The sequence below is a fragment of the Pseudorasbora parva genome, chromosome 3 (genome assembly GCF_024679245.1).
Source record: "Pseudorasbora parva isolate DD20220531a chromosome 3, ASM2467924v1, whole genome shotgun sequence".
NCBI classification, from domain to species: domain Eukaryota; kingdom Metazoa; phylum Chordata; class Actinopteri; order Cypriniformes; family Gobionidae; genus Pseudorasbora; species Pseudorasbora parva.
Window position 1 is genome coordinate 58,315,536 of NC_090174.1, and position 27,182 is coordinate 58,342,717.

Here is a 27,182-nt window from a genome sequence, read left to right on the forward strand (position 1 = left end):
ATCTATCTATCTATCTATCTATCTATCTATCTATCTATCTATCTATCTATCTATCTATCTATCTATCTATCTATCTATCTATCTATCTATCTATCTATCTATCTATCTATCTATTAGGGCTGTAACGATACACCAAACCCACGATTCGGTTCGTATCACGATTTTTGACCCACGGTACGATACAAACCTCGATATGGGGGGGACGAAACAGTTTTATTCTGTACAGTATTCTGTAGCCTATTTTGCCGTCAATACCAGATATCTGTATGGTCAATAGGCTACTGCCGACGTTTTCTTTGCGGTACCAATAGGCAATATATATTTAACATGAAGTATAGGGCCTCCTGTACATCAATACCAACAGAAGCGCCGCGTCAGACACGCTTCTGGTGTGCAAAGAAAGAGAAAACGCCACGCAGCCACCCCGCGGATGACACGCAACAGAAACGCCACGCTCACACCACGTTGCCAGCCGGTTGGGGAAGCTTCTTGAAACACTTACGGCAAATTGTGTGGGTCTTTTCAACTACACGATTGCCATCCTTGTTCTCCACCGGGTAGCTGAAATGTTGCCATACTGCTGACTTAAAAGTTGGACCTGGACAGGAAGGATAATTCTGGGAGTTGGAAGGGGTGTGTCGCGATTCTGCCTTCTCACATCGCGATACAGGTTCGTGGACCTGCGTATTGCGATTTCGATTTCATATCGCATATCGTTACAGCCCTACTATCTATCTATATATCTATCTATCTATCTATCTATCTATCTATCTATCTATCCATCTATCCTTCTATCTGTCTATCTATAGTTATCTATATCTTACATTTATTAGTTAGCAAGGCAACATTTGTTGTTTCATTTAGTTTAACTTAATGTACTTAAATGACTAAAACTGATAAAAATGTAATACAAAATATAGACTTTTTTTAAACAAACTTAAAACAAAATTACTAAAATGTTAACTTAAATTTAAGTAAAACCAGAAAATATAAAAACTAATTAAAATATTAATAGAAAATATAATAGTATCTTCTTGATACAGAAATAACACTGGCACAAATTAGAGTCTGAAATAAAACTATAGACCACAGTTAAACAGTTTCTATATGAGGACTATTGTATTTTTTAATGAGGGCTTTTGTTTTTCTATATATAAAAATGTTGGCACATACAGTTTAGAGTAGATTCACATTTATATATACATTTGACATAAAACCTAACACAAAGTCCTGGGCTGATTGATCTTTATATCTGTACAGCTGGAGTTGACTCTGAATGTCTGGACTGTAATAGTCACCACAAACCAAAGTTCTCTGAATCAGACTTTTCTCTCTCAGTCTACAGGATTCAGCCTCTCTCAGCTCAGCCTTCATCAGGATCCAACATCCCACAATGTTGCCAGTGTTGCTATAGAAACGTGCCGCTCTGACAATGTCCCGCACACAGTTTGGGTCTTTTGTTGTGGAGTCAGGGCTGAACTGTTAGCGCAGCTCCAATATTTACTCTTAAAGCTGAGAGAGAGTTGGCTCTCAACTTTCTGGACTCCAATGAGACAAATAGATCAAGATCTCAACGTTTTTAAGTGTTCGAAAATAATAAGAATGCATTCAAATGAAGTATGCTGATGTTATTTACGTACCTTTGAAGTTTAAAAAGAAAAAATGTACAGTCAGTAATGGTGTACAGTACATTTTACATGAAATGTTGATTTGAACTTAAATATGATTTTATTGTGTTAGAAAAAAGGAGAGCATATTGTGCAGTTATAGGAACACTGTTGAAAAAGCATATTCTAAATCCATATTGTTGTTTTCCAGTAGAAATATGTTAATATAATTAAGACATGATACATTTATTTCACTGGCAAATATATATATATATATATATATATATATATATATATATATATATATATATATACAGTCACCTAAAGGTTTTTATTAGGAACACCATACTAATACTGTTTTTAACCTCCTTTCGCCTTCAGAACTTCCTTAATTCTATGTGGCATTGATTCAACAAGGTGCTGAAAGCATTCCTTAGAAATGTTGGCCCATATTGATATGATAGCATCTTGCAGTTGATGGAGATTTGTAGGATGCACATCCAGGGCACGAAGCTCCCGTTCCACCACATCCCAAAGATGCTCTATTGGGTTGAGATCTGGTGACTGTGGGGGCCATTTTAGTACAGTTAACTCATTGGTGCATTATCCTGCTAGAAGTAGCCATCAGAGGATGGGTACATGGTGGTCATAAAGGGATGGACATGGTCAGAAACAATGCACAGGTAGGCCGTGGCATTTAAACGATACCCAATTGGCACTAAAGGGCCTAAAATGTGCTAAGAAAACATCCCCCAATTTTGGCGAGCTTGTGCAAACTGAGGCTTCTTTTTCCTATTTGTAGTGGAGATGAGTGGTACCCGGTGGGGTCTTCTGCTGTTGTAGCCCATCCGCCTCAAGGTTGTGCGTGTTGTGGCTTCACAAATGCTTTGCTGCATACCTCGGTTGTAACGAGTGGTTATTTCAGTCAAAGTTGCTCTTCTATCAGCTTGAATCAGTTGGTTTATTTTTATTAAACAGTGGTTTACTAAAAAAATGGTGTCCCAGCGCCATTTCCGCTTTTCCGGTCATGAGTATGAGGTAACGCAGCTCTGTGTATCATATTAGACACATCTGAGTGTGTTGAGGATTATGTTCTGACGTTACTCTGTGCGTTCGCTCAGCGGCTGCTGTGACTTGTTCACAAACTGAGATTAACGCAGATCTGACGCCATCAACAGGCGACTCCCTCACACTTCCCGGTTCTTTGGTTAAAGTAACAATTTTCTCACAATTTACAAACAGTTGGAAACATTTGGGATATTGTAAGAACTCAACTGAACAAAATATATAACACTGGCCTGGTGGTTTTTGGATATTGTACTGCAAAAATACTACATAGTGCACCTTTAATATGTTATTGTGGGAACTTGGGGATATATATAGCCTATATATAGATCGCGATTTGACAGCACTAATTTATTTCTTTGAACTATATTTAATTGTTTTTTCTTTGTATTGTAAGCATCAATAATGTTAATGCATGAATTTCTCTAGCTAGTTATTAAAGAGTGTAAAATATATAGGAATGACGTTATAAAATTAAGAATGAATCAAATGAATCAGGAATTTTAAGGCATCAATAATTAATTAGCCGGATATTTTGCAGGCTTTCGCAGAGTAAACATTCCAGACCTCAGGTCTAATAATCTAAGGATTACCAGTGCTAATTAAAACTCAAACAAACATCCCTTTGCACAGCCGAAGGTCCATAAAACGGTGGGAAAACACACAGACTAATCCAGCATCACTCTCAGATGTGGCTAAAGCTTCTCTAAGAGGGATTGATCGGGGGTCGAGGTGAGGCACTTGAGACTCGCCGTAATCTCACAGCTGGGTCACCGGCGTAAAGCCCCATCTACAGATTAAGCAGCCCTTGTTAAAGACTCCACAGCAGAACTCCTTAACATGCTCGAGGACCTCCTCTTCAAATGTCCCATATTACTGTTTGTTTAGTCTCTGTGGGCAGAGCACGAGGGTCAGGGGTAATTTAAAACCTGACTGTGAGCTCTAGTCTCAAGCTTATCCAGCCTCGGGCGCAAGGACTCGCCCTTATTTAACGTTTGTGTCTCAATGCGGTAACCTCATGAGTGCTCCAAAACGAGTGAGATGCTCAACTTTTTAATTCCTATGGGGAGGCAAAAGTATCCTTCGACGATGTTTTTTATACAAATTCAAAGGCAATTCTTGAGCTCAGTGTTGATTATAAATATTCTTATAATTCTATTTTATATTATATATAATTTTATGTTAACACTTAAAGCCTTTATGCACAATGCATCATAAAGGTATTCATTATGGATGTTAAATGCATTATAATAGTTGCAGATTCCTATTTGCATCTGAAATTGGTTATTGTCATGATTGGCGTAACATAAATATTATAATATATTATAACTGTGTTACCATTATTCATGAGACCATACAATGCATTATAATGGGCATTACAAGGCATTATTAATGCATTAAATATACTTTTATAATGCATTATATATCATTAAAATGTTATTTGATAGTTTATATATATATATATATATATATATATATATATATATATATATATATATATATATATATATATATATATATATATACACGTCTAATAGTTCATATGTGTGTGTGTGTATATACGTACACACAAATATAAATTATTGTATACAAAAATATATGTAATACATACATTAGTATATACAGTATACATGTGTGTGTGTGTGTGTGTGTGTGTGTGTGTGTGTGTGTGTGTGTGTGTGTGTGTGTGTGTGTGTGTGTGTGTGTGTGTTTATATGTATATTATTATGTATAAAACATGTTTATAATATATTCTATAATCTAATATTTACTTATATTTCTTATAAGTTCATTTCTTATTAGTTAACTTAATTAATTGTGTCATATTATTAAAAATTTTATTGGTGGGCTGTATATTTTTTTCCTTTTCCTTTCAGAATTTAATTTTGTAAAGCTGCGGTTGATTAGTGAATATTAACAGAAATGTGCATTTGTGTGCTTATTATAGTATCATGTTGATAGCATCTCTCTTGGAGCGCTTTGCTTTAGTTGCCCCCTATGTAGAGCGTTTTTCAGATTGTTCCCTTTGTCTCAGGATGCTCCCTGTATAGGCAGCAGAGAGCAAGGCAGCTTTTGGAACGGAGCCTAAAAGCAAGAGCTCTTCACTTCAAGTAGCGTCCACTTAATTAACTCTCCGTCTTGATCTCTTCACTTTGATTTTCTCCAGAACTAGTTCATATGGTGTGGACCGGACAACAAAACCCGGCACATCTGCTCTGGAGACCGCGCCGGCCTTTTGACATCCACGTTAAGCCAGAGATTAAGCAGCGCTATAGATCTGGAGAAAAATCTGGCTCGCCACTCTTGTGGTTCTACCAGGCTTTATTGGTTTGCACAGATGCCCCTCATGTAAAATAAACCCTGTGTCCTTTGTGTCAGCCAATGGGACGCTTGAAGAGGTGGGGGTATTAGCAATATCCTCCTGTCAGTCATGCGCTGGCCTCGTTCTGATTGGCTTATCTTCAAGCCAAGCAGCTGCAGCCCCTAGACGGCAATTACAAGGCGCGTAACTGCAGCTCTGGGTATATTGTCAGATCGCTCACTTTAGCAGAGAATAGAGCCCCGCTGAGCCGTGCTAAACAGCGACGTCTGCTTTACATCAGCCAAACCAACATGGAAATGCACCAGATGAGGAGAGAGACTCATTAAACGGCTTCAGATTTAGAGGGATCGAGTGAACGGTCAACACACTGGAAAAAAATATTGTTGGTTTAACTTAAAAGAGTAAGTAACCTGGCTGCCTTAAAATTTTGAGTTCATTGAAATAAAAAAATTTAGTTGATACAATGAAGGAAATCGGTTTAATAAATAGAAACTCAAAATATTATTGTATCTGAACCACATAAAACATTTGATAAATCATGAAAATAGCACAAATGGCATGTGTCACTGCGTGAGTAAAACACACACAATTATATGCTTACCAAATTTTTTAATAATATTTGAGGTCAATTCTCAAAAAAATTTCATTGTATTAACTCAAATTTTTAATTTCAATGAACTCACAATTTTAAGGCAACCAGGTAACTTATTTTTTAAATATTTTTTTACACTCCACGTATAGAAAGACAGGAACAGTATTTTCTCTGAAAATGTAAGTGGTGTTTGCCAATGCAAACCTGCTGTGGCTTGTTGCCAGGGTGTTGCTAGGTTGTTGCCAATTTGTTCAGAGTTTTTTTTAGCACATTGATATGCAGTTGCTAGGGTGTTATGAGTGGTTGCTAGGGGACTGCTTAGCCTCAAGGTCTCTATGATATTTTGGTCTTTAGAGATTTAATTTATACTCATAATATTTATTTTATTTATACTTTGTTACGTGTCTTAAAGCCTAGACAATAAATAAAGTCTTTTTTAAATACATTTTCAATATTACATTTATTCATATAACTAACTCATAATAATTTATTACTAACATATTTTTTCTATGAAAATTAATCTAATTTCCCTCAATATTTTTATTTTATATTATATTATAATCAAAATATATTGATTTTATTTATACTCAATAATGCCATCTAGCTAGACTATAAGACAATCAATATGTTTTATTACTTTTCTATATTGATTTTATTCGTATTACTAGTTCATTTTAGCATTAATTTATTATTTACATCATTTTGTCAATGAAAATTCATCACATTGCTCTTAAAGTTTTCTTATTTTATGTATTGTATTTTATTTTATTGTTTTATTTTATTTTATTATTTTATTTTATTATTTTTATTATTTTATTTTTATTTTATTCATTTTATTTTATTTATATATTTATTTCATAATTTCATTTCATTTCATTTCATTTCATTTCATTTACCAAGTTTCATTTTATTGCTAGTTTTCTTACCAAGTCAGCCCTTTTGGCCATGAGCATGAGCATGCGTATATGACACCCAGTAATGCTGTCTGGTCTGCTCGGGAGGTTTTGAACCTTAGCCAATAAGAAGCTGCGAGAGAATGGACTCCATTCAGGCCTGTGGTCAGATCTGGGTTTGATAATACTGCTCAGATTCTGTGGCCAGCGTTTCTTCTGCTACCTACACAAAACCTGGACTTCTGAAGGACCATTTTTAGACCACGAGCTAAGATCTGTTCGGGTCTGTCAGAAATTACCCTCTAATCAGCTTCCAGGCGCTCCTGTGTGTTTCCTAATAGATGACTTACACACTTAAAATGAATGTCCCAGAAAAGGTTTTACAGCCTGATGTCGGAGGAGAACTTTTTCATCAGTGGATTCTTTAGAAAACCATTTCTGTTCTAGTGCTTTACAAACAGAATGGCTTTAAAGTCTACACTGATCTCAAGAACGTAGAATGTGGCATCAAGAACATTTGAGTTCAATTCAGGAACATTATACAGCACAAGATTATTATTCAGCTTTTATTTTTAAGTGTAAAGCAAGTGTAACACAGTGTTTTGTGTGTGTTTGTGTGTTGCCTTTGTGTGCGCGCTTCATTATTCGCTCATACTCTGTTTGCTGTTGTGGTAGAGCTGAGTAAACTCTAGGCTGAATAGAGCTGCCAAACTCAGGAAAAGCAGCTGTCCAAACACACACACACACACACACACACACACACACACACACACACACACACACACACACACACACACACACACACACACACACACACACACACACACACACACACACACACACACACACACACACACACACACACACACACACACACACACACACACACACACTACCTGCTGAATTCTCTTTCACACACACTCTTTTCTCATCTTTGATGTCATCTGTTTAAAAGGCTCTTCTTATTATAAAAGCTTTTATTTTTTCTACCTCTGTGTACGTCACCATTTGATTTCTCCCCAAAACAAACTTTATTTAGTTTTACAGGACAATTTTTACCATTTGAACAGGTGGAAAAGAAGGGAAAAAACTGATATTGTGAATAAAATTACAATGATTGTCTTGTATAATGTGATGTCTCTATAATTATGGTACCTATAAATGTTACACAACAACAATAATAATTTGTATTATTTTTTATATCAATTTTATTCACACAGCTAATTAACTTTAATATGACATTTATTTTAACATGAATATAGTTTTATAAAAAAATCAGCACATTTCATAGTTTATCATTGCTTTGATTCAAAAACATATTTTACAAGTGTAGTAAGCAATGTATTATTTTAATTTTTTCAAAATGTAAATAGTTAATTTGTCTTGCACTATTAGTGACATATTGTTTGTGAAGAAATAATTCTGTTTTATATATTTAAGTATATATACATATATACACTCTAAAAAATGTTGGGTTGTTTTAACCCAATGTTGGGTCAAATATGGACTAACCCATCGATTGGGTTGTTTTAATCCTGCGGTTGGGTTAAATATTTGCTTAAGACAACCCAATCGCTGGGTTAAAACAACCCTATAGCTGGGTTAGTCCATATTTGACCCAACATTGGGTTGTTTTTTACCCAGAATTGTTTAGAGTGTACCATCATTTTATATGCTATATAAGACCAATAATATTTTGTATTATTAATATTATTATTAATAATAATTAATATTATTATTAACTAATTAACTTTAATATTATTTTATGTTAAAATTAATATTTTATTAAATTGTTTTATTATTTTACTAAATTCAAGCACATTTCATAGTCTATCATTGCTTTGATGCAAAAACATTTTTTATGTTTAGTAAGCAATGTATAATACATATTAAATAGTAATTTTTCCTGCACTGTGATAAAAAAATATAATTGTAGCATTCTGCAAATTCTACAAATTATTATTTCTGTTTTGTAGCATTTCATTTTTTGCCTATTTATTTACATGTGATTCCTCCCCAAAACAAACTTAAGTTTTATATTACAATATTAAACGTTATATATGACCATTTGAACAGGCGGAAAAAAGGGAACACATATTTATTGTGAATATAATCAATAAATAAAAACTTTGAACAAATATTTTTCTGTGTTTATATAGGTTGGACAAGCAGATGTAATGAGATTCATCCAAATGTTTTAATCATCCTGAGCAGCTTCCGTTCCGCTGTAGTGTGTGTTTGGTGTTGATCTGGAGCAGTAATTTAGCTGATAATATCAGCTGAGCAGAGAGGGATGAGCTTGTGCACTGTGAAAAGATATTTAGGAAAAAAGTTACCTGGTTGCCATAACATTTTGAGTTAATACAATGAACATTTTTTGAGATTCGACAACCTTTATTAAAATATTATTAAAATATTTTGTAAGTATATTGTAAATTGTTTTATTTCTGATGATGCAGAGAAACATGCCAAATAGTGCTATTTTCATGATTTATCACATTTTTTATGTGGTTCAGATACAATAATATTTTGAGTTTCTATTTATTAAACAAATTTCCTTCATTGTATCAACTCAAATTTTTAATTTCAATAAACTCAACATTTTAAGGCAACCAGGTTACTTACTTTTTTAAGTTAAACCAACAAAAACCAACACATTTTTTTTACAGTGTGTCATTCGGACAGGAGTTTACCGTGAGGCCCTGGACAAACACACGCTCCATTTACTACAGCGATTAACCAGACGCCTCTCTCTCTCTCTGTCTGTGTGTGTGTGTGTGTGTGTGTGTGTGTGTGTGTGTGTGTGTGTGTTAATCAGCCACATTTACTGCTAATTCACAGCCCAGTAGGAAAATGAGATTGTGATTAACACCCGGTCATATTTGGGCTGGTTGTTGGGATCTAGTAAAACACAAACACGCACTTGTACTTGAATAAATGTGACAAGAACCCAATCATAATCACATAGCTTTTTTTGTAATTTCACAGAACAGTTCATATTTGATAGCAGTGTCCTTGTTATACATGTAGTTGTAACTATAAATGATGCATAATTATATGCAATTAACCCTTACCCGAATCCTAACCCTATAAGTACATGTAGTGTAAGTATTATTACATAGTATGTATGATTGCACTGTAACAGTGACACCTTAAAATAAAGTGTAACCTTGATTGATAACTTGTTATTTATTATGCATATAATGATTTTCAGATTTTTTTTCTGGGATCATTTTTGATTTGAACTGCACTGGCACTGTCAGACGAGAACAGCGTTTGATGTTGGTCTCTGTAGAGCTGCTTTAAAACATTGACACTGCTGTTTTCCTGTTATATTAATGTGAAGCTGCTTTGAAACATCTGTTAGGCCTGTAGTATAAAGTGATATACACACTATATATAAATTGGCATTATTCGAGTGTTTTAAGTAAATTGTTATTGAAGCTTGAGTCCCACTTCCGACACTCGGTGCATCTGAGACCTTTCGAATTTTACAGAGGCGAGTGGATGTGGCTTATACACTTTGATAGGGTCACAGTGTGGTTAAATGTGGTAAATGTGCCATGTGTGTGTGTGTGTGTGTGGATAACAGTATTTTCCATCCAGTACCTTCAGAGGAAAGCGTCAGGGTTTAATGACATCTTTAGTCCTTTTGTAGTGCACGTGCATCTGTGCTGTATGGATGTGGAAGAGGCGGTTGGAAAAATCACACACACACCACACACACACACACACACACACACACACACACACACACACACACACACACACACACACACACACACTGAGAGGTCTGCAAGTCCGTAATGGCATCAAAAGGCAATGTAAAAGATTGGTTTAAAGGGATATAATGACTTTCAAATGACGTAGCCGTTGGAATTGAATGCATATGTCTGACTGATTCCTCAGGTGCCTTATAAATGAAAGAAACATCACAAATGAGATCTTATTAATATCATAAGAGTTTATCCTAGACAACTGTGTGTGTCTTGCTTCTCATATTTTTGTCCTGGAAGTCGATAGTTAGCTTTGAAATTCTCCAAAGACCAAATGATCTGAGCTGCTCTACGCTCATTTTGCATCTCTATACTCTTCCAGTCAGTCATTTAATCATTTGTGTCTGTTTTCATTTCTCCAAAACATAAGCTTTTTTCCCCACACTTACTTCCCCTCTGCGTCGTCGCCCCGTGTTGAATTCTCCATGAAGTCTTGGTGTTTCTGAAGCACCTAAAGCGGATCTGAAGAGATGTTGTTGTAAGTAATCTCTGGTCTTAAGCTGTGTGTCTCTCGGCCGGTCGGGCTGGTGTTTGGTGTTTGGAGAGATGTTTGCCGGTTTTCCGTAAGCCCGTTCAGACGTGGCCGCTCTGAACAACTTTGGTGGCGGCAAACGAGGGATAAATTACTGTTTGTGTTTGTTACATTTCTGATCTATAGCAAACAAATACAGAGAGAAGGATTAATAAAATCCCCCCTCACACACACACACAAGCATCAATTTCACCACATACACACACACAGTGAAGGCTTTTCTAAGCATGACTGGCTGAGCGTGAAGACTTTCCTTCTTTAGGTTGTTCTTAATGGTATTAAAGAGGGATTAGTTTCAACAACTGCACAGTGTCAATCAAAACAAGTTCTTACACACACACACACACACACACACACACACACACACACACACACACACACACACACACACACACACACACACACACACACACACACACACACACACACACACACACACACACACACACACACACACACACACACACACACACACACAGGTTTGTTTCACTATATTAGTGAGGACATTACATAGACTTCTATTGATTTTATATCAGGTCAATGATATTTTTTATCCACTAGCCATCCCAGAAAGGTGCAAAACAATAGATTTAAAATAAAAACCTGTTTTGGACGATTTATAAGCCTTTTAAACTAGTGAGGACCAGTCTAATGTCCTCACTAGTGGGTAATTTTCATATTTTATTATATAAGTGAGGACACACACACACACACACACACACACACACACACACACACACACACACACACACACACACACACACACACACACTGCCCTTAAATCTACCCATCACAGGAAACATTCTGAATTTTTTACTTTTTACTCTAAAAAAACCTCCTCCTGTATGATTTATAAGCCTTTTGAAAAGTGGGGACATGGGTAATGTCCTCATATTTCACCCTCTCCTGTAATACCTGTGTCATACCCGTGTCATTATACACATTTGTGACCTGATATTTCACAACACACACACACACACACACACACACACACACACACACACACACACACACACACACACACACACACACACACACACACACACACACACACACACACACTTTGACATAACATCGGCAACCCTTTATGTTGGTCCACTTTAGACATTGTACTGACTATAGTAACTTTTCAACTACATCCACTTATTCTGCTAACCCAAACCCTAACCTAACAGCATACCAGTCTACTACTAATGCTCTGAGAGTTAGTTGATATAGTTGCAAACGTACTTATAAAATCTTATTTACCTTCTTTTAATTCATTTCCACATTACTTGTCTTGTTTAAGTCAAACTATCACTAGTGCTATTACTCACCGTTAGTGTAACTGATGTATTAAACTTCAGTGACCAGACTTCAATCTTCTCTCCAATTGTGTGGTTTGTGCTCGTAGAGATTTGTGCATGGGGCATTCTTGACTTTAACCACCTTAGCAATGCCCCAGAAACACACTTGCATTACTTCATGCACTCTTAGTCACACACCGCAAGTCTTAATGCTCAATTCTGATTTTTTGCTCAGATCTGATTTTTAGTTTAGCTGTTCACGTTACCTTTTAAAATGTGGCCTAAATCTGATTCCAGTGTGAACCGTTTGAGGTTTCAAACTGACCTGCATGTGCAAAAGAACAATATCAGTGACATCAGACGCAGCGCGCTGTTGCACTAAAGTTCGGGAGGTTAGAGGAAGTAAGCATTTTCACTTTTATTTAAACATGTTTGTGTAATGAAAGCCATTAAAGTAATGAGCAGGTGCTGAAGAGGAGAAGAACCAAAAGAAAGAGAGCAAAATTGGTTATTTTGGCCTTTTTTCACCTTCCTTTGGCACTGAAGCCACGTTTTTCTGTGTCCCCGTTCATCCATTTCGTGTGCTTTCAAAAACGGAGCGGTTACGGTAGGATACTTCTAGTTTAGCTTGAATTGAAGTACACTCTCAGAAAAGAAAGGTACAGTGCTGTCACTGGGGCGGTACCCTAAAGTACAAAAGTGAAAAGGCACATCTTTGTACATGGTACATATCAGTACTTTAAGAGTGCATATAGGTACCTTAAAGGAACATAGTAGTACCTTTAAGGTACATATTGGTACCTTTTTGGTTTTGTACCTTAGGGTACCGCCCCAGTGATAGCAATGTACCTTTTTTCTGACAGTGTATCTCCCCATTAGGTCTAACACCTCACGCTCCCTCCATTGACTCGCTCCATCGCTGTTCTCCATATCTAGTCAAGTTTTTAATGTTATTGTCTGTGTCTGTTGTGTCTAGGGCTAACTCGCCAGCACATAATCGTGACAAATGTCAACATAGATTGACGTAAAAGTCGCTTCAAATCCGTCTTGGTTGTTCACACTGCAGCCGCTTTGGAAAAAAATCAGATCTGGGCTAGATTTGAGTGTTCACACTACCTCTGAAGAAGTCTGACCTGGTCACTTGACCCCCAAAAAATCAGATTTGGGCCACTTTTCCCTGCAGTGTGAACGGGGCCTTAGAAGAAAAGGTTCTATCGGCGCTACGTATTTAGAACCCCTAAAAGGTTCACTGCAAAAAAATGCTTTTCTTACTTAGTATGTTTGTCTTGTTTCTAGTCCAAACATCTACACATTCTTAAAACAAGGAGTATTTACTATAGACAAGTAAAAGTAATTGTCTTGTTTTGGGGGAAAATAACTCAAAATTAAGAGAGTTTTTGCTTAAAATAAGCAGAACAATCTGCCAATGGGGTAAGAAAAATAATCTTAACACAACATTATTTTGCTTACCCCATTGGCAGATTATTTAGCTCGTTTTAAGCAAAAACTCTCCTAATTTTGAGTTATTTTCCCCCAAAACAAGACAATTACTTTTACCTGTCTAGTAATTGTTCACCCCCTTAATGTAAGAATGTTAGATATTTAGACTAGAAACAAAAATACTAAGTAAGAAATGCATTTTTTGCAGTGTTCTATATAGAACCCATTTTAAATGCCAAAAGGGTTCTTTCTTGTCATTATAGAACCTTTTTAGCATAAAAGCTTCTTTGGAGTATACTCAACTATGCTTCTATATTGAACCTTTTAGGGGTTCCAAATACGTAGCACCGATTAAACTTTTTCTTCTAAGAGTGATATGATCTAAGAATGTTTTGCTGAAAGCGAACATTAAGGCAACATTCCATTTGAGAATTTTGCATGTTATATGGAATGTTACTTTTGAATGCTTGAACATTCCAAAACTTGTGAATGTTCTGAACGTTCTAAAACATTCAGTAACATTTGAAAAACAACTAAAATGTTTCAGTAAAAAAACAATGTATAAAAAACATTCTGCGATCATTGTTAAAGAGCAGATAAGACTGAAGGAGTGTTAGTGAAGAGTCGCACTGCTGCTCGTGTCACTCGTGGCCGTTCTGACAAAGACTCGGGACAAAGCCAACGCTGTGGTCCTGTCGACAAAAGACACAGAAAGGACAGGATTAGTTCTCCAGCACAACAGAAGAAAGGGAGATCTCCAGAAGGATCATGGGAATTACAGACACCAGCATAATGTGAAGTGACAGACAGAGGAAGCAGAGAAACGTGTGCGAGTATTAAACATCCGCAGGAGATGGAGAAGAGAGGGTTAGAGGAGAGCTTCGAGCCCATTGTACATTATAGAAAATGGCATTGCACAAAGGTTGCTCATTTAGTTATCATCTTTGTCTTTCTTGATGGAGAAATAAAATACACAGCGGTTCAAAAGTTTGGGGTCTGTAATATATTTTTGTTTTATTAGAAAAATGTCTTCTGCTCACCAAGGCTGCATTTATTTATTTAAAAATACAGTTAAAACTAGTATTGTGAAATATTATTATGATTTAAAATAACTGTTTTCTATGTGAATATATAGTCAAATGTAATTTATTCCTGTGATCAAAGCTGAATTTATCATCATTACTCCAGTGTCACACACTCTAAAAAAATAATGGTAAAAAACAACACAATGTTGAGTCAAATATGGACTAACCCAGCAATTGGGTTGTCTTAAGCTAATATTTAACCCAACCACAGGATTAAAGCAACCCAACCGCAGGATTAAAGCAACCCAATTGCTGGGTTAGTCCATATTTGACCCAACATTGGGTTAAAACAACCCAACATTTTTTAGAGTGCATGATCCTTCAGAAATCATTCTCATATGAGGATTTGCTGCTCAAGAAACATTTATGATTATTATCAGTGTTGATAACAATTGTGGTACTTAATATTTTTGTGAAACCATGATTTTTTTTCCTAATTCTTTTATACACTCTAAAAAAAAAATTGGGTAAAAAACAACCCAATGTTGGGTCAAACATGGACTAACCCAACAATTGGGTTGTTTTAACCCAGCGATTGGGTTGTCTTAAGCAAATGTTTAACCCAACCGCAGGATTAAAACAACCCAATTGCTGGGTTAATGCATGTTTGACCCAACGTTGGGTTGTTTTTTTACCCAATTTTTTTAAGAGTGGTCATCAAAGAATCCGGGGAAAAAAAACATGGTTTCACAATTTTTTTAAATATTTGACCCAACATTGGGTTAAAACAACCTAGCATTTTTTTGATTGTAGAAAATTCAAAAGAGCAGCATCCATTTGAAATAGACATCTTTTGTCACATTATAAATGTTTTTACTGTAACTTTTTTTTTTTTTTTTTTACTATTTAATGTGTCCTTGGTGGAAAAAAAAGCTAATTTCCAAAAAAAAAAAAAAAAGTTTTTTTTTTCTTTATTATATACTGCTGACCCCAAACTTTTGAACGGTATAATAAGACAGACATGTCATACTGTAAGCTTTAAAATGTGTTCATATTGAGATCTTTGACTTTTGATTGCAGTTTTTGTGATCTTGGTGAGTTTGAGATCTCCTCTGAAAGCTTGCGAGTCCACCGGAGTCTTTTCATCTTCAGCAAAAGTCTCCTTCAACGCTGTCTGGGAGAAACAGTAGAGATATTAAAGAGATCTCATCTGTGATTTTTTTCCTTCCTGTGGGTCCGTCTCTGAATATTGACTCCTCTGTAAAACTCTTTTGTGCCGTCTCACCTCATGATACCATCATATCTCGAGGCTTATTAAAAATCTCTTTCAAAGTCATAATCATGAGCGCGGCACCGCTGGGGCGTCCGGTGTCAGTCACGCATTGATCTGTGCGCCTGTGATATTTATGGATGAACTTTATTGGTATGGGAGAAGCCACAGCTCCGAGGGAAGATCTGCTTAATGCTTCAGAATTATTGAGCTTTGCGGCGGATTTCACGTCAGGGGGTTTGAGCATTAACCAAAGAAATGAGTCGCTCTTGTGCTTTGCTGTTTCTCGTTGTACTTCAGATAATTGAGACAAGAGACCCTGCTGTGCGTCATGTTCAAATCTTGCAATAAGTGATACAGTGTTTTGATCATAATTCACTTAAAAATCAGTGAACTCACCTACTTAACAACAGTTCGGGTCAATAATTTTTTTTAAATGTTTTCGAAAAAATTTATTTGATTAAAAAATACAGTAAAAATAGTAAAACTGTGAAAAAATTATTACTATTGGATTATATTTTAAAATGTCATTTAAAATGTAATTCCTGTGGACAAAGCTGAACTTTCATCATCATTCCTCCAGTCTTCAGTGTCACATGATCCTTCAGAAATCATCCTCATATGTTAAATTATTATTTTTATCAGTTGAAAACCGTAATATATTTTTTCCAGTATTCTTTGATGAATAGAAGATTTGAAACAACATTTATTTGAAGTAGAAATATTTCTATATATTTACTGTTACATTTGATAAATGCAATGCTATAATAACAATAAAAATATATATAAATCAAGTTAAATGTATTGCAAAAGCCCCTTTTTACATGTTTAAAAGAAATGCTTTTGCAATGCATTTAACTTGATTTATATATATATCAGAGTTATAATTTGAATTTTAAGGAAATAATATGAAAACACACTTTGGCTGAATCCAAAATCACTCCCTATACCCTCAAATAGGGCATTATTAGAAGGGATAGACATGTATAATGGTGTCGTTTTCATTCACTCCTTCAAGTGAACTGTATTAGTGGACTAACGTAGGGAGTAGTGAACTGTATTAGTGGACTAACGTAGGGAATAGTGAACTGTATTAGTGGACTAACGTAGGGAGTAGTGAACTGTATTAGTGGACTAGCGTAGGGAATAGTGAACTGTATTAGTGGACTAGCGTAGGGAATAGTGAACTGTATTAGTGGACTAACGTAGGGAGTAGTGAACTGTATTAGTGGACTAACGTAGGGAATAGTGAACTGTATTAGTGGACTAACGTAGGGAGTAGTGAACTGTATTAGTGGACTAGCGTAGGGAGTAGTGAACTGTATTAGTGGACTAGCGTAGGGAATAGTGAACTGTATTAGTGGACTAGTGTAGGGAATAGTTAACTGTATTAGTGGACTAGCGTAGGGAATAGTGAACTGTATTAGTGGACTAACGTAGGGAATAGTGAACTGTATTAGTGGACTAGCGTAGGGAATAGTGAACTGTATTAGTGGACTAGCGTAGGGAATAGTGAACTGTATTAGTGGACTAGCGTAGGGAATAGTGAACTGTATTTGTGGACTAACGTAGGGAATAGTGAACTGTATTAGTGGACTAACGTAGGGAGTAGTGAACTGTATTAGTGGACTAGCATAGGGAATAGTGAACTGTATTAGTGGACTAGTGTAGGGAGTAGTGAACTGTATTAGTGGACTAGCGTAGGGAGTAGTGAACTGTATTAGTGGACTAGCGTAGGGAATAGTGAACTGTATTAGTGGACTAATGTAGGGAATAGTGAACTGTATTAGTGGACTAACGTAGGGAGTAGTGAACTGTATTAGTGGACTAGCGTAGGGAATAGTGAACTGTATTAGAGGACTAGCGTAGGGAATAGTGAACTGTATTAGTGGACTAGCGTAGGGAATAGTGAACTGTATTAGTGGACTAGTGTAGGGAGTAGTGAACTGTATTAGTGGACTTACGTAGGGAATAGTGAACTGTATTAGTGGACTAACGTAGGGAGTAGTGAACTGTATTAGTGGACTAACGTTGGGAATAGTGAACTGTATTAGTGGACTAATGTAGGGAATAGTGAACTGTATTAGTGGACTAACGTAGGGAATAGTGAACTGTATTAGTGGACTAGCGTAGGGAATAGTGAACTGTATTAGTGGACTAGTGTAGGGAATAGTGAACTGTATTAGTGGACTAGTGTAGGGAGTAGTGAACTGTCTTAGTGGACTTACGTAGGGAATAGTGAACTGTATTAGTGGACTAGTGTAGGGAGTAGTGAACTGTATTAGTGGACTAGTGTAGGGAATAGTGAACTGTATTTGTGGACTAGTGTAGGGAATAGTGAACTGTATTAGTGGACTAGCGTAGGGAATAGTGAACTATATTAGTGGACTAGTGTAGGGAATAGTGAACTGTATTAGTGGACTAGTGTAGGGAGTAGTGAACTGTCTTAGTGGACTTACATAGGGAATAGTGAACTGTATTAGTGGACTAGTGTAGGGAGTAGTGAACTGTATTAGTGGACTAACGTAGGGAGTAGTGAACTGTATTAGTGGACTAACATAGGGAATAGTGAACTGTATTAGTGGACTAACGTAGGGAGTAGTGAACTGTATTAGTGGACTAGCGTTGGGAATAGTTAACTGTATTAGTGGACTAGCGTAGGGAATAGTGAACTGTATTAGTGGACTAGTGTAGGGAGTAGTGAACTGTATTAATGGACTTACGTAGGGAATAGTGAACTGTATTAGTGGACTAACGTAGGGAGTAGTGAACTGTATTAGTGGACTAACGTAGGGAGTAGTGAACTGTATTAGTGGACTAACGTAGGGAGTAGTGAACTGTATTAGTGGACTAACGTAGGGAATAGTGAACTGTATTAGTGGACTAACGTAGGGAATAGTGAACTGTATTAGTGGACTAACCTAGGGAATAGTGAACTGTGCACAGTAAGACCATGAGCGTGTTTTGAGAAAGTCAATAGTGTCCTGTTTCTCCTCCTCAGGTTGTTCGGCACCAAATGCAGTGGCTGTCTGGAGAAGATCTCTCCCACTGAGTTTGTGATGCGCGCACTAGAAAGTGTGTATCATCTGGGCTGCTTCTGCTGCTGTGTGTGTGAGCGGCAGCTGTGCAAAGGAGATGAGTTCGTCCTGAAGGAGGGACAACTGCTGTGCAAGAACGACTATGAGCGAGAGAAGGACTTACTGCGCTCGGTCAGCCCGGACATGTCCGACTCCGGTGAGAACTCGACTCTGTGTTCACGTCTCGTCCGCTCTCCGTAGAAAGCTGGCATTAAAATGCGTGTTTCTGCAGACAAAAGTGAGGATGAAGATGTGGATGTAAAGCCGGAGAAAGGTGCAGGAGGCCAGGGCAAAGGCAGCGATGACAGCAAAGACCCGCGCAGACCCAAAAGACCGCGCACCATTCTCACCACCCAGCAGCGGCGTGCGTTCAAGGCCTCGTTTGAGGTCTCCTCCAAACCATGCAGAAAGGTGAGACATTCCTCACAAGATTTATTAAGGTTGAGGAAAACCGTACTTGAAGGGTTAGTTCACCCAAAAATGAAATTGATGTCATTAATGACTCACCCTATTGTCGTTCCACACCCCTAAGACCTCCGTTCATCTTCAGAACACAGTTTAAGATATTTTATATTTAGTCCGAGAGATTCTGTCTCTTCATTAATAATTTATGCACAGTATACTGTCCCTTTCCAGACGGACCAGAAAGGTAATAAAACATCATCACAGTAGTCCATATGAGACATCAGTGGGTTAATTAGAATCTCTTGAAGCATCGAAAATATATTTTGGTCCAAAAATAACAAAAACTACGACTTTATTCAGCATTGTCTTCTCTTCTGCGTTTGTTTTCAAACCTCATTCGCTGTTTTCAACAATTCGCTGATTCATAACCGTTCAAATCTTTGTTTGAGAATTGAAAACAAACACGGAAGAGAAGACAATGCTGAATAAAGTCGTAGTTTTTGTTATTTTTGGACCTAAATGTATTTTCGATGCTTCAAGAGATTCTAATTAACTCACTGATGTCTCATATGGACTAATGTGATGATGTTTTATTACCTTTCTGGACATGGACAGTATAGTGTGCATACACTTACATACATACGCTCTCAGACTAAATATAAAATATCTTAAACTGTGTTCTGAAGATGAACGGAGGTCTTACGGGTGTGGAACGACATTAGGGTGAGTCGCTAATGACATCAATTTCATTTTTGGGTGAACTAACCCTTTAAATGTCTATTTTTTTGAATGTGCGACCTCTCTTTATCCACTGTAAAGTGTCCCTGTTATGCTTTTTTGAATATTCCCTTTCATGCAGTGACTGTTTGCGAATGTAAAAGGTCTGCAAAGTTTTAAAGATTAAAGTGCAGGATAAATGGAGTTGTCTTTTCAGTCTCACTTCCTGCCATAACCGCCATAGATATTGATGGGGACAAATGCCCCTTATAATTAGAAATGGCCAAATTGTCCAACCAATATTTGAAATTCTTGCACGGCTCCGTTATGCAGCACTCTGTATGTTATTAGGATGACAAAAAGGTTTAAAAGTTAAATTTTTAGTCTGGTCTGCCTCAGCAGTCCAACAGCGCTCGTCAATGTCAAAATAATGGCCAATCAGATCAAAGAAGGCGGGCCTTACTATTCAGAGAAGCAGAGCGTGAATTCCAGCGCATCAGTTTAACGCTGAGAGAGAGTGAGGTAAGATGTAAATTGTAAAACCCAACTATTTTGCGATATAAATGTTCAACTACGAGTAACATCCAGGGATGCAAACTAGAGTTAGACACGGGAGTGGATTTTCAAACCTCTTCTGTCCCACTCCCACAAAAACATTTACGGACCTTTTCCTGGACCTTTCCCACCTGGTGGAATGACCTGCCGATCTCAATTCGTGCTGCCGAGTCTGTAGCCATTTTTACAAAACATCTTAAGACACATCTTTTCCAATTGCACCTGACCAATAAAGACTAGCACTTCCAATTCAATTTTCTGTTTGTTTGTCAAATTTAAAAATAAATAAATAATGGTTTGTGTACTGTGCTCGATTAGACTTCTTACAGCTCTTACAGGTTGTTGGCCTTGTTTGTTTCGTTGATTCTATTGCTCTCCCCTTTTTTGTAAGTCGCTTTGGATAAAAGCGTCTGCTAAATGATTAAATGTAAATGTAAATGTAAAAAATCCCATCCCATCCCATGTTTTTTGGGCGGAATCTGTTAGTTACAGTAAAAAATTTGGTTTGAACTAACCATTTCAGACGCTAGAGAAAAGAGCTGATGCTGAAATGGATATGATGAGAACATTTTTGTGTTTTTTTTTTTTACCTCGTAAACCTATTGTAGGAGACAAAATTAGGAACCTTTAAAACAGCATAATAGGGGCACTTTAAGACATCACACAGCATGTCAATTGAGGATCTATTGCATAATGCATATTATTAGTCACTTTGTATAAAAGTGTAAATGTAAATATTTCACAAATGGCAAACACTGAGGGATCAGACTTCTGCTGGTCAGATGTCTGCGTACACTGAAAAACAACTGGCTTTCAAACGATTTACATTTAGAAATTGCAGTAAATTTCACAAATAATAATTACAAAGACACTGCAAGTAACACATTCACTATAGAAAGATTGCATTTTTTTTCCCTGTAAAACATACTCCAAAAACCTTTGAAAAAGAGTGATTTTTCTGGTGTATTTGAGCCGTTCATTGATTTTGTGGTTATTTCAGGTCAGAGAGACGCTGGCTGCTGAGACCGGTCTGAGCGTCAGAGTCGTCCAGGTGTGGTTTCAGAACCAGAGGGCAAAGGTGAGTGTGTCCTGACATCTGAACCCAGGCCAAATCAGACCTGTTCAGTCTTCTGATGCAGTGGCCAAACACATAACATCACCCTAGTGTGAGGAACCCCAATACGAACACTCAAAAGGCAGATGGATATGATCATGAATAAGAACCAGTTTATACAGGGAAACATAATATTGTAATATGTAACTATAGAACTGTGCTGTTAGAGCAGATGTATTATTATTATTTTATTTCTTTTTTATTTTACTTTATTTAAATCTCATCTTTTATTATTTATTTACTTTTACATTTGTTATAAAATAAAACATATAAAAATTAAGCTAACACAAAATATTAATAAAACTCGCTAGAGCACTGTACTAAGTTGATGTATTATTCATTTATTTAAATAATTTTATACTTTATTTTAGTCACATTATTTTTTTGATTATCTTACCTTTTATTATTTATTATTATTCTTACATTTGTTACACTAATTAAAGTCGAATCACTAAAATTGCTAGCTTAAAAAATAAATAAAAAATAAAACTGAAATAAGAATGAATTAAATCTAAATATAAAAAAAAAAAAAACTAATAACAAAATTTATACAAATTTTACTAAAATGAATAGAAAATATAGAAAATATAAATATATTATATTTTATAATAAAATATTAAAATAATAGCTAAATCAAAATATTAATAAAAACTTGCTATAGTACTGTACTAGTAGTTGTTTAATTATTTGTTTATTAGTTATTTACGATCTTGAAAATGATTGCGTATATGTCTGTTCCTCTATTTCCGGTCAGATGAAGAAGTTAGCGCGCCGACAACAGCAGCAACAAGAGCAGCAAAACTCTCAGAGAATCGGACAAGGTACGAGACTCCAAACACACACACACACACACACACGCACGCACGCACGTCTGGTTTACCATCTTTGTGGGGTCTCTCCATAGGCGTTATGGTTTTTATACTCTACAAACTGTACACTCTAAAAAATTGCTGGGTTAAAAACAACCCAAGTTGGGTTGAAAATGGACTAACCCAGCAGTTGAGTTGTTTTAACCCAACGTTTGAGTTGTTTTAACCCCGCAATTGGGTTGTTTTAACCCAAAGGTTGAGTTGTTTTAACCCTGCAATTGGGTTGTTTAAACCCAAAGGTTGAGTTGTTTTAACCCCGCAATTGAGTTGTTTTAACCCAGCGGTTGGGTTAAATGTTGCTTAAGACAACTGAATCACTGGGTTAAAACAACCCAATTGCTGGGTTAGTCCATTTTCAACCCAACTTGGGTTGTTTTTAGTCCAGCATTTTTAGAACGTACATTCTATCCCCCTACACAACCCCTGCCCCTGCCCCTAAACCTATACCCATCACACACACACACACACACACACACACACACACACACACACACACACACACACACACACACACACACACACACACACACACACACACACACACACACTTCCCCTAAACCTTCCTATCACAGGAAACATTCTGCATTTTTACTTTCTCAAAAAAACTCATCCTGTATGATTTATAAGCATTTTGAAAAGTGGGGAGCGCTGACTGGTCCCCACTATATAGGATCACAGGTTTTACTATCCTTATAGGGACATTTGGTCCCCACAATGTAATATAAACAAGGACACACACTACATGTGCTGTTCTTCAGCAGGGCTTTACATCTGTTTTATGTTTTTGTTAACTCATTTTCTGCAGATGTGATCTCAAGCCGAATGGAGAATCTGATGAACTCTTATACGCCGCTGGCTCCGCCTCCACAACATCAATTAGTCTCCATGGAGACCAACGGATACAGCACAGACCCGTTCCAGCAAGGTCTCACTCCTCCGCAGATGCCCGGAGATCACATGAACCCATACGGTAATAATACCCATCGGCTTTTCCCCGCACGTTACCAAAGCAATGATATTGACCAGAAGCGGCGGCTAATGCCACGTATGGGCCCAGTAAAAATAAATGTGCCATTAAACTGTCTTCACCCTTATGTAACAGTGTCAATTAGTTTTTGAGAAGCCTATAAAATTACACTATAAAATTACACGCAGCACTCCTGAGAAAGTGAGCGTCAATCTTCTGCGCTCGATTACACGCGTTCGGTCCTGCTGCGAGCTGACGCAAATCACTCCTTTATATGCTCTTTTATATAACGCTTTATAGCCAATTACAGCTTTTGAGAGTCTCAGCTCTGCTGCTGGGTAATCATATTTCTATGGCTTATGGTAAACTGCGTCCATGAGGATCAAACGCTCCTGTTCGATGACTTTAACAGATTTGTTTACTAAAACTTTTCCTTGAGCTATTAGAGATTGATTGATAGTGCCCTTTCACAGCTAATACCAATTATATTTAAAGGTGCACTATGTAGTATTTTTGCAGTAAAATATCCAAAAACCTAGGCCGGTGTTATCTATTTTGTTCAGTTGAGTACCTACAACATCCCAAATGTTTCCAACTATTTGTAAATTGTGAGAAAATTGCTATTTTAACTAAAGACCGGGACGTGTCAGCATAGCGTTTGAGGGAGTCGCCTGTCAATCGCGTCATATCTGCGCTACCCTCGGTTTCGGGTTTTATTTGGCAGGAGCGCTTTACTCTTAGCAGTGTGAACAAGTGAACGAACAGAGTAACGTCATAACATCATTTTAAATACACTTAAATGTATCTAATATGATAAACAGAGCTGCTTTACCTCATAATCATAACCGGAAGAGCAGATCAGTGCAGGCGCCCGGCGGATGTGTCCCGTCCCGTCATAATAAAAGTCCCGGTAATTCGCGAGGCGGGTATTTGTTTAACAATCGCTTCAGCGGCCGTGCTCAGCTCCACAACACTCGGTCCTGCTCTGCTTCACACTACAGTAACGTTAATAACCGCATCCATGAACGTGATTTCTGCCCGAGTCCTATTTTCCACCGGCTGTGATGAGAAGACCACATCTCCCAAGATGCTGCGCTCAAAAATGGCGTCATCAAACTACACCTTTGTTTTGAATAGGCGACCTCTAATGGACGGAAAGTTGCATAGTGCACCTTAAAGAACCAGAACTTTTCAGTTTCTAAGCTATTTTATTGATAAATCACAGAACAGTGTTGACAGTAAGTTTCAGCGATACTGAATGTTTCTGTGTGTGACCTGTGCATGATGTGCGAGCTTCTGTGTGTGTGTGTGTGTGTGTGTATGTGTGTGTGTGTGTGTGTGTGTTACAATGCAGCACTCATTAGTCCAAACGGCGATCAACTTACGTGTACAATACTGTTTAAAACATGCATTTAACCGATCAGTTTTGAGCATCCAGATGCTATAATCAAACATCTTGTGGAGCGCTCTCGGAGTATGCATTTATTTGTCATTAGGGTTAGTTCACCCAAAACTGAAAATGACCCTATTATTTACTCACCTTCAAGTCATCCTAGGTGTATAGGACTTTATCCTTTCAGATGAATGCAGTCTGAGTTATAATAAAAAACGGCCGTCAATGGCATTCTCAAGTGAAACGAGTTGAGGCTTGGACCCAGAAATGCCGTTCCAGACGTCACGACTTAACAAGCGGATAATGGCAGTGAATTGTTGTCTCGTTTATGAAGTCCATAAAAGTGCATATATCTGTCATATAACTGCTCCACACATCTCCATGGGTTTAATAAAGGCCTTCTGAAGCAAAGTGGCGCGTTTGTGTAAGAAAAATATCCATATTTAAAACTTTAAAGATGTAAGATCTTATAGACTAAAATAACTAGCTTCTGGTGGTCAGCCGAACACAATTCGATCTGCGGTAAAAGAGTAACCCCTGATGCTTGCGGATACAGCTGGGCAACAAACTCAAGCCCTTCTTCTCTTATATCAAAATCCTCCGACATTTCTATTTAAAAATGCTAGTTTTAGACTCTAATTCATGTGAAGCAACACAACTGTTTTAAACATTGATAATAATTACGCATCAAATCCTCATATTAGAATGATTTCTGAAGGATCATGTGACACTGAAGACTGGAGCAATAATGATAAATTCAGCTTTGGTCACGGAAATAAATGACATTTTACAATATATTAATATAGAAAGAAGTTTTTTATATTATAATAATATATATTTTTTTTCTGTATTTAAAAATCTGTATTTTTGATCAAATAAATGCAGCTTTGTTTAGCATTTTTTCTTCAAAACAGCAAAGATCTGGTTTATTTCATGTTACCTTTGCAGTAGCTAGACCTCATTTATTTTTGCTCTTCTTCAGGAAACGACTCGATTTTCCACGACATTGACAGCGACACGTCCCTGACCAGCCTGAGCGACTGCTTTCTCGCCGCGTCTGAAGTCGGATCTCTTCAGACCCGTGTGGGAAACCCCATCGACCGCCTGTACTCTATGCAGAGCTCCTACTTCGCCTCCTGAAACCAAATTCACACTGAGACTAAACACCCACGAGAACTACCTAACAGCCATGCTCCTGTCGTACGCCAACAAACCTTCGGTGTAATGCCAACTCCAATCTTAAGGCAGTAAGGACAAGAAAACGAAACGAATCAAAGCGGCTCGTGCTACAGATGAAACCGGATCTTGGTTTTGCGCTGTTAGAGACATGCTGAGGAGGTCTTGAATCTAACCCGGTTTAAAGCTGTGCTGGCTGAGCGTGTGTGGGTGTGTGTGTGTGTGACACTGAAGATGAGACGAGGAGGAAAAAAATCAAGACACAAAACCAAATATTTTCAGAGGAGCTACAGGACATTTACAGCCGTCTGTTGTGAACAAAACAACTTTAGACCGCAAACAAACAAATGCAGCGCGTGCAAAAAGTGGGAAACGCATTATTGCATACATTGCAATAATGTTGCTTTGTTTTCAAACCATACATTAGAATGTGGATTTCAAATGAAAGAAACTGAAGCCGAAACAGCTGTGTGTGGATAAAGACGACTAGATATTTATTACGTACATGTGCCAAGTAAACCTGCAGAGCTTTATTTAAAACAAACCGTGTTAGAGTAAGCACCATAAGCCTCTTTATGTAGTATTACTGTTGATGTTGAAGATGTATATGTTTATTTCGCTGTGCTATTTATTTGTCATTTTGCATCCTTGGACATTGTAGAGGATGCATTTTTGCTCAAACCTGCTAAAATTACCAAAGTTTGTTGGTACTAAAAAATAAATAGATAAATAAAAAACTTTTAACTTCTTTTATTTTTTCTTTTAAAATATTGTACATCTCACACATCATTTCAGCCTCAAAATGTACCTTAAATATGCATTTGAGAAAAATGGACAAATATTGTGAAATGAAAAGTATGAGGGAAGATGTTTGTGTGCAAAAGTTTAAAAGGGTTCTATATATAACTCTAGAGTTCTAGATTCCATTTTAAAGAACTCTTTATGTTACAAAAAGGTTCTGTAGAGTAAAAGGAAAAATGTCTTAAGGTTATGGTGATTGTTTTATCTCACAATTCTTACTTTCTTCTCGGTTGCAAGACAGTTAGCCTCGGTTTGTAAGAGAGGCAGGGTTTTACTGATAGGTCAATTGCATCATATAA

The 27,182-nt window shown here is 37.0% G+C and overlaps 1 protein-coding gene across 1 annotated transcript in view; it reads left to right on the plus strand.

Annotated features, from left to right (window-relative positions):
* Window positions 1–26,813, plus strand: part of lmx1ba (LIM homeobox transcription factor 1, beta a) — a 68,853-nt gene extending 42,040 nt beyond the window's left edge. The window contains exons 4-9 of the mRNA XM_067439655.1: window positions 18,811–19,043; window positions 19,119–19,297; window positions 21,564–21,641; window positions 22,432–22,498; window positions 23,352–23,516; window positions 25,889–26,813. Coding sequence (XP_067295756.1) covers window positions 18,811–19,043; window positions 19,119–19,297; window positions 21,564–21,641; window positions 22,432–22,498; window positions 23,352–23,516; window positions 25,889–26,046 — 880 coding nt within the window. The 3' untranslated portion in view covers window positions 26,047–26,813. The remainder of the gene's footprint in view (window positions 1–18,810; window positions 19,044–19,118; window positions 19,298–21,563; window positions 21,642–22,431; window positions 22,499–23,351; window positions 23,517–25,888) is intronic.
* Window positions 26,814–27,182: the final 369 nt, after the last annotated feature.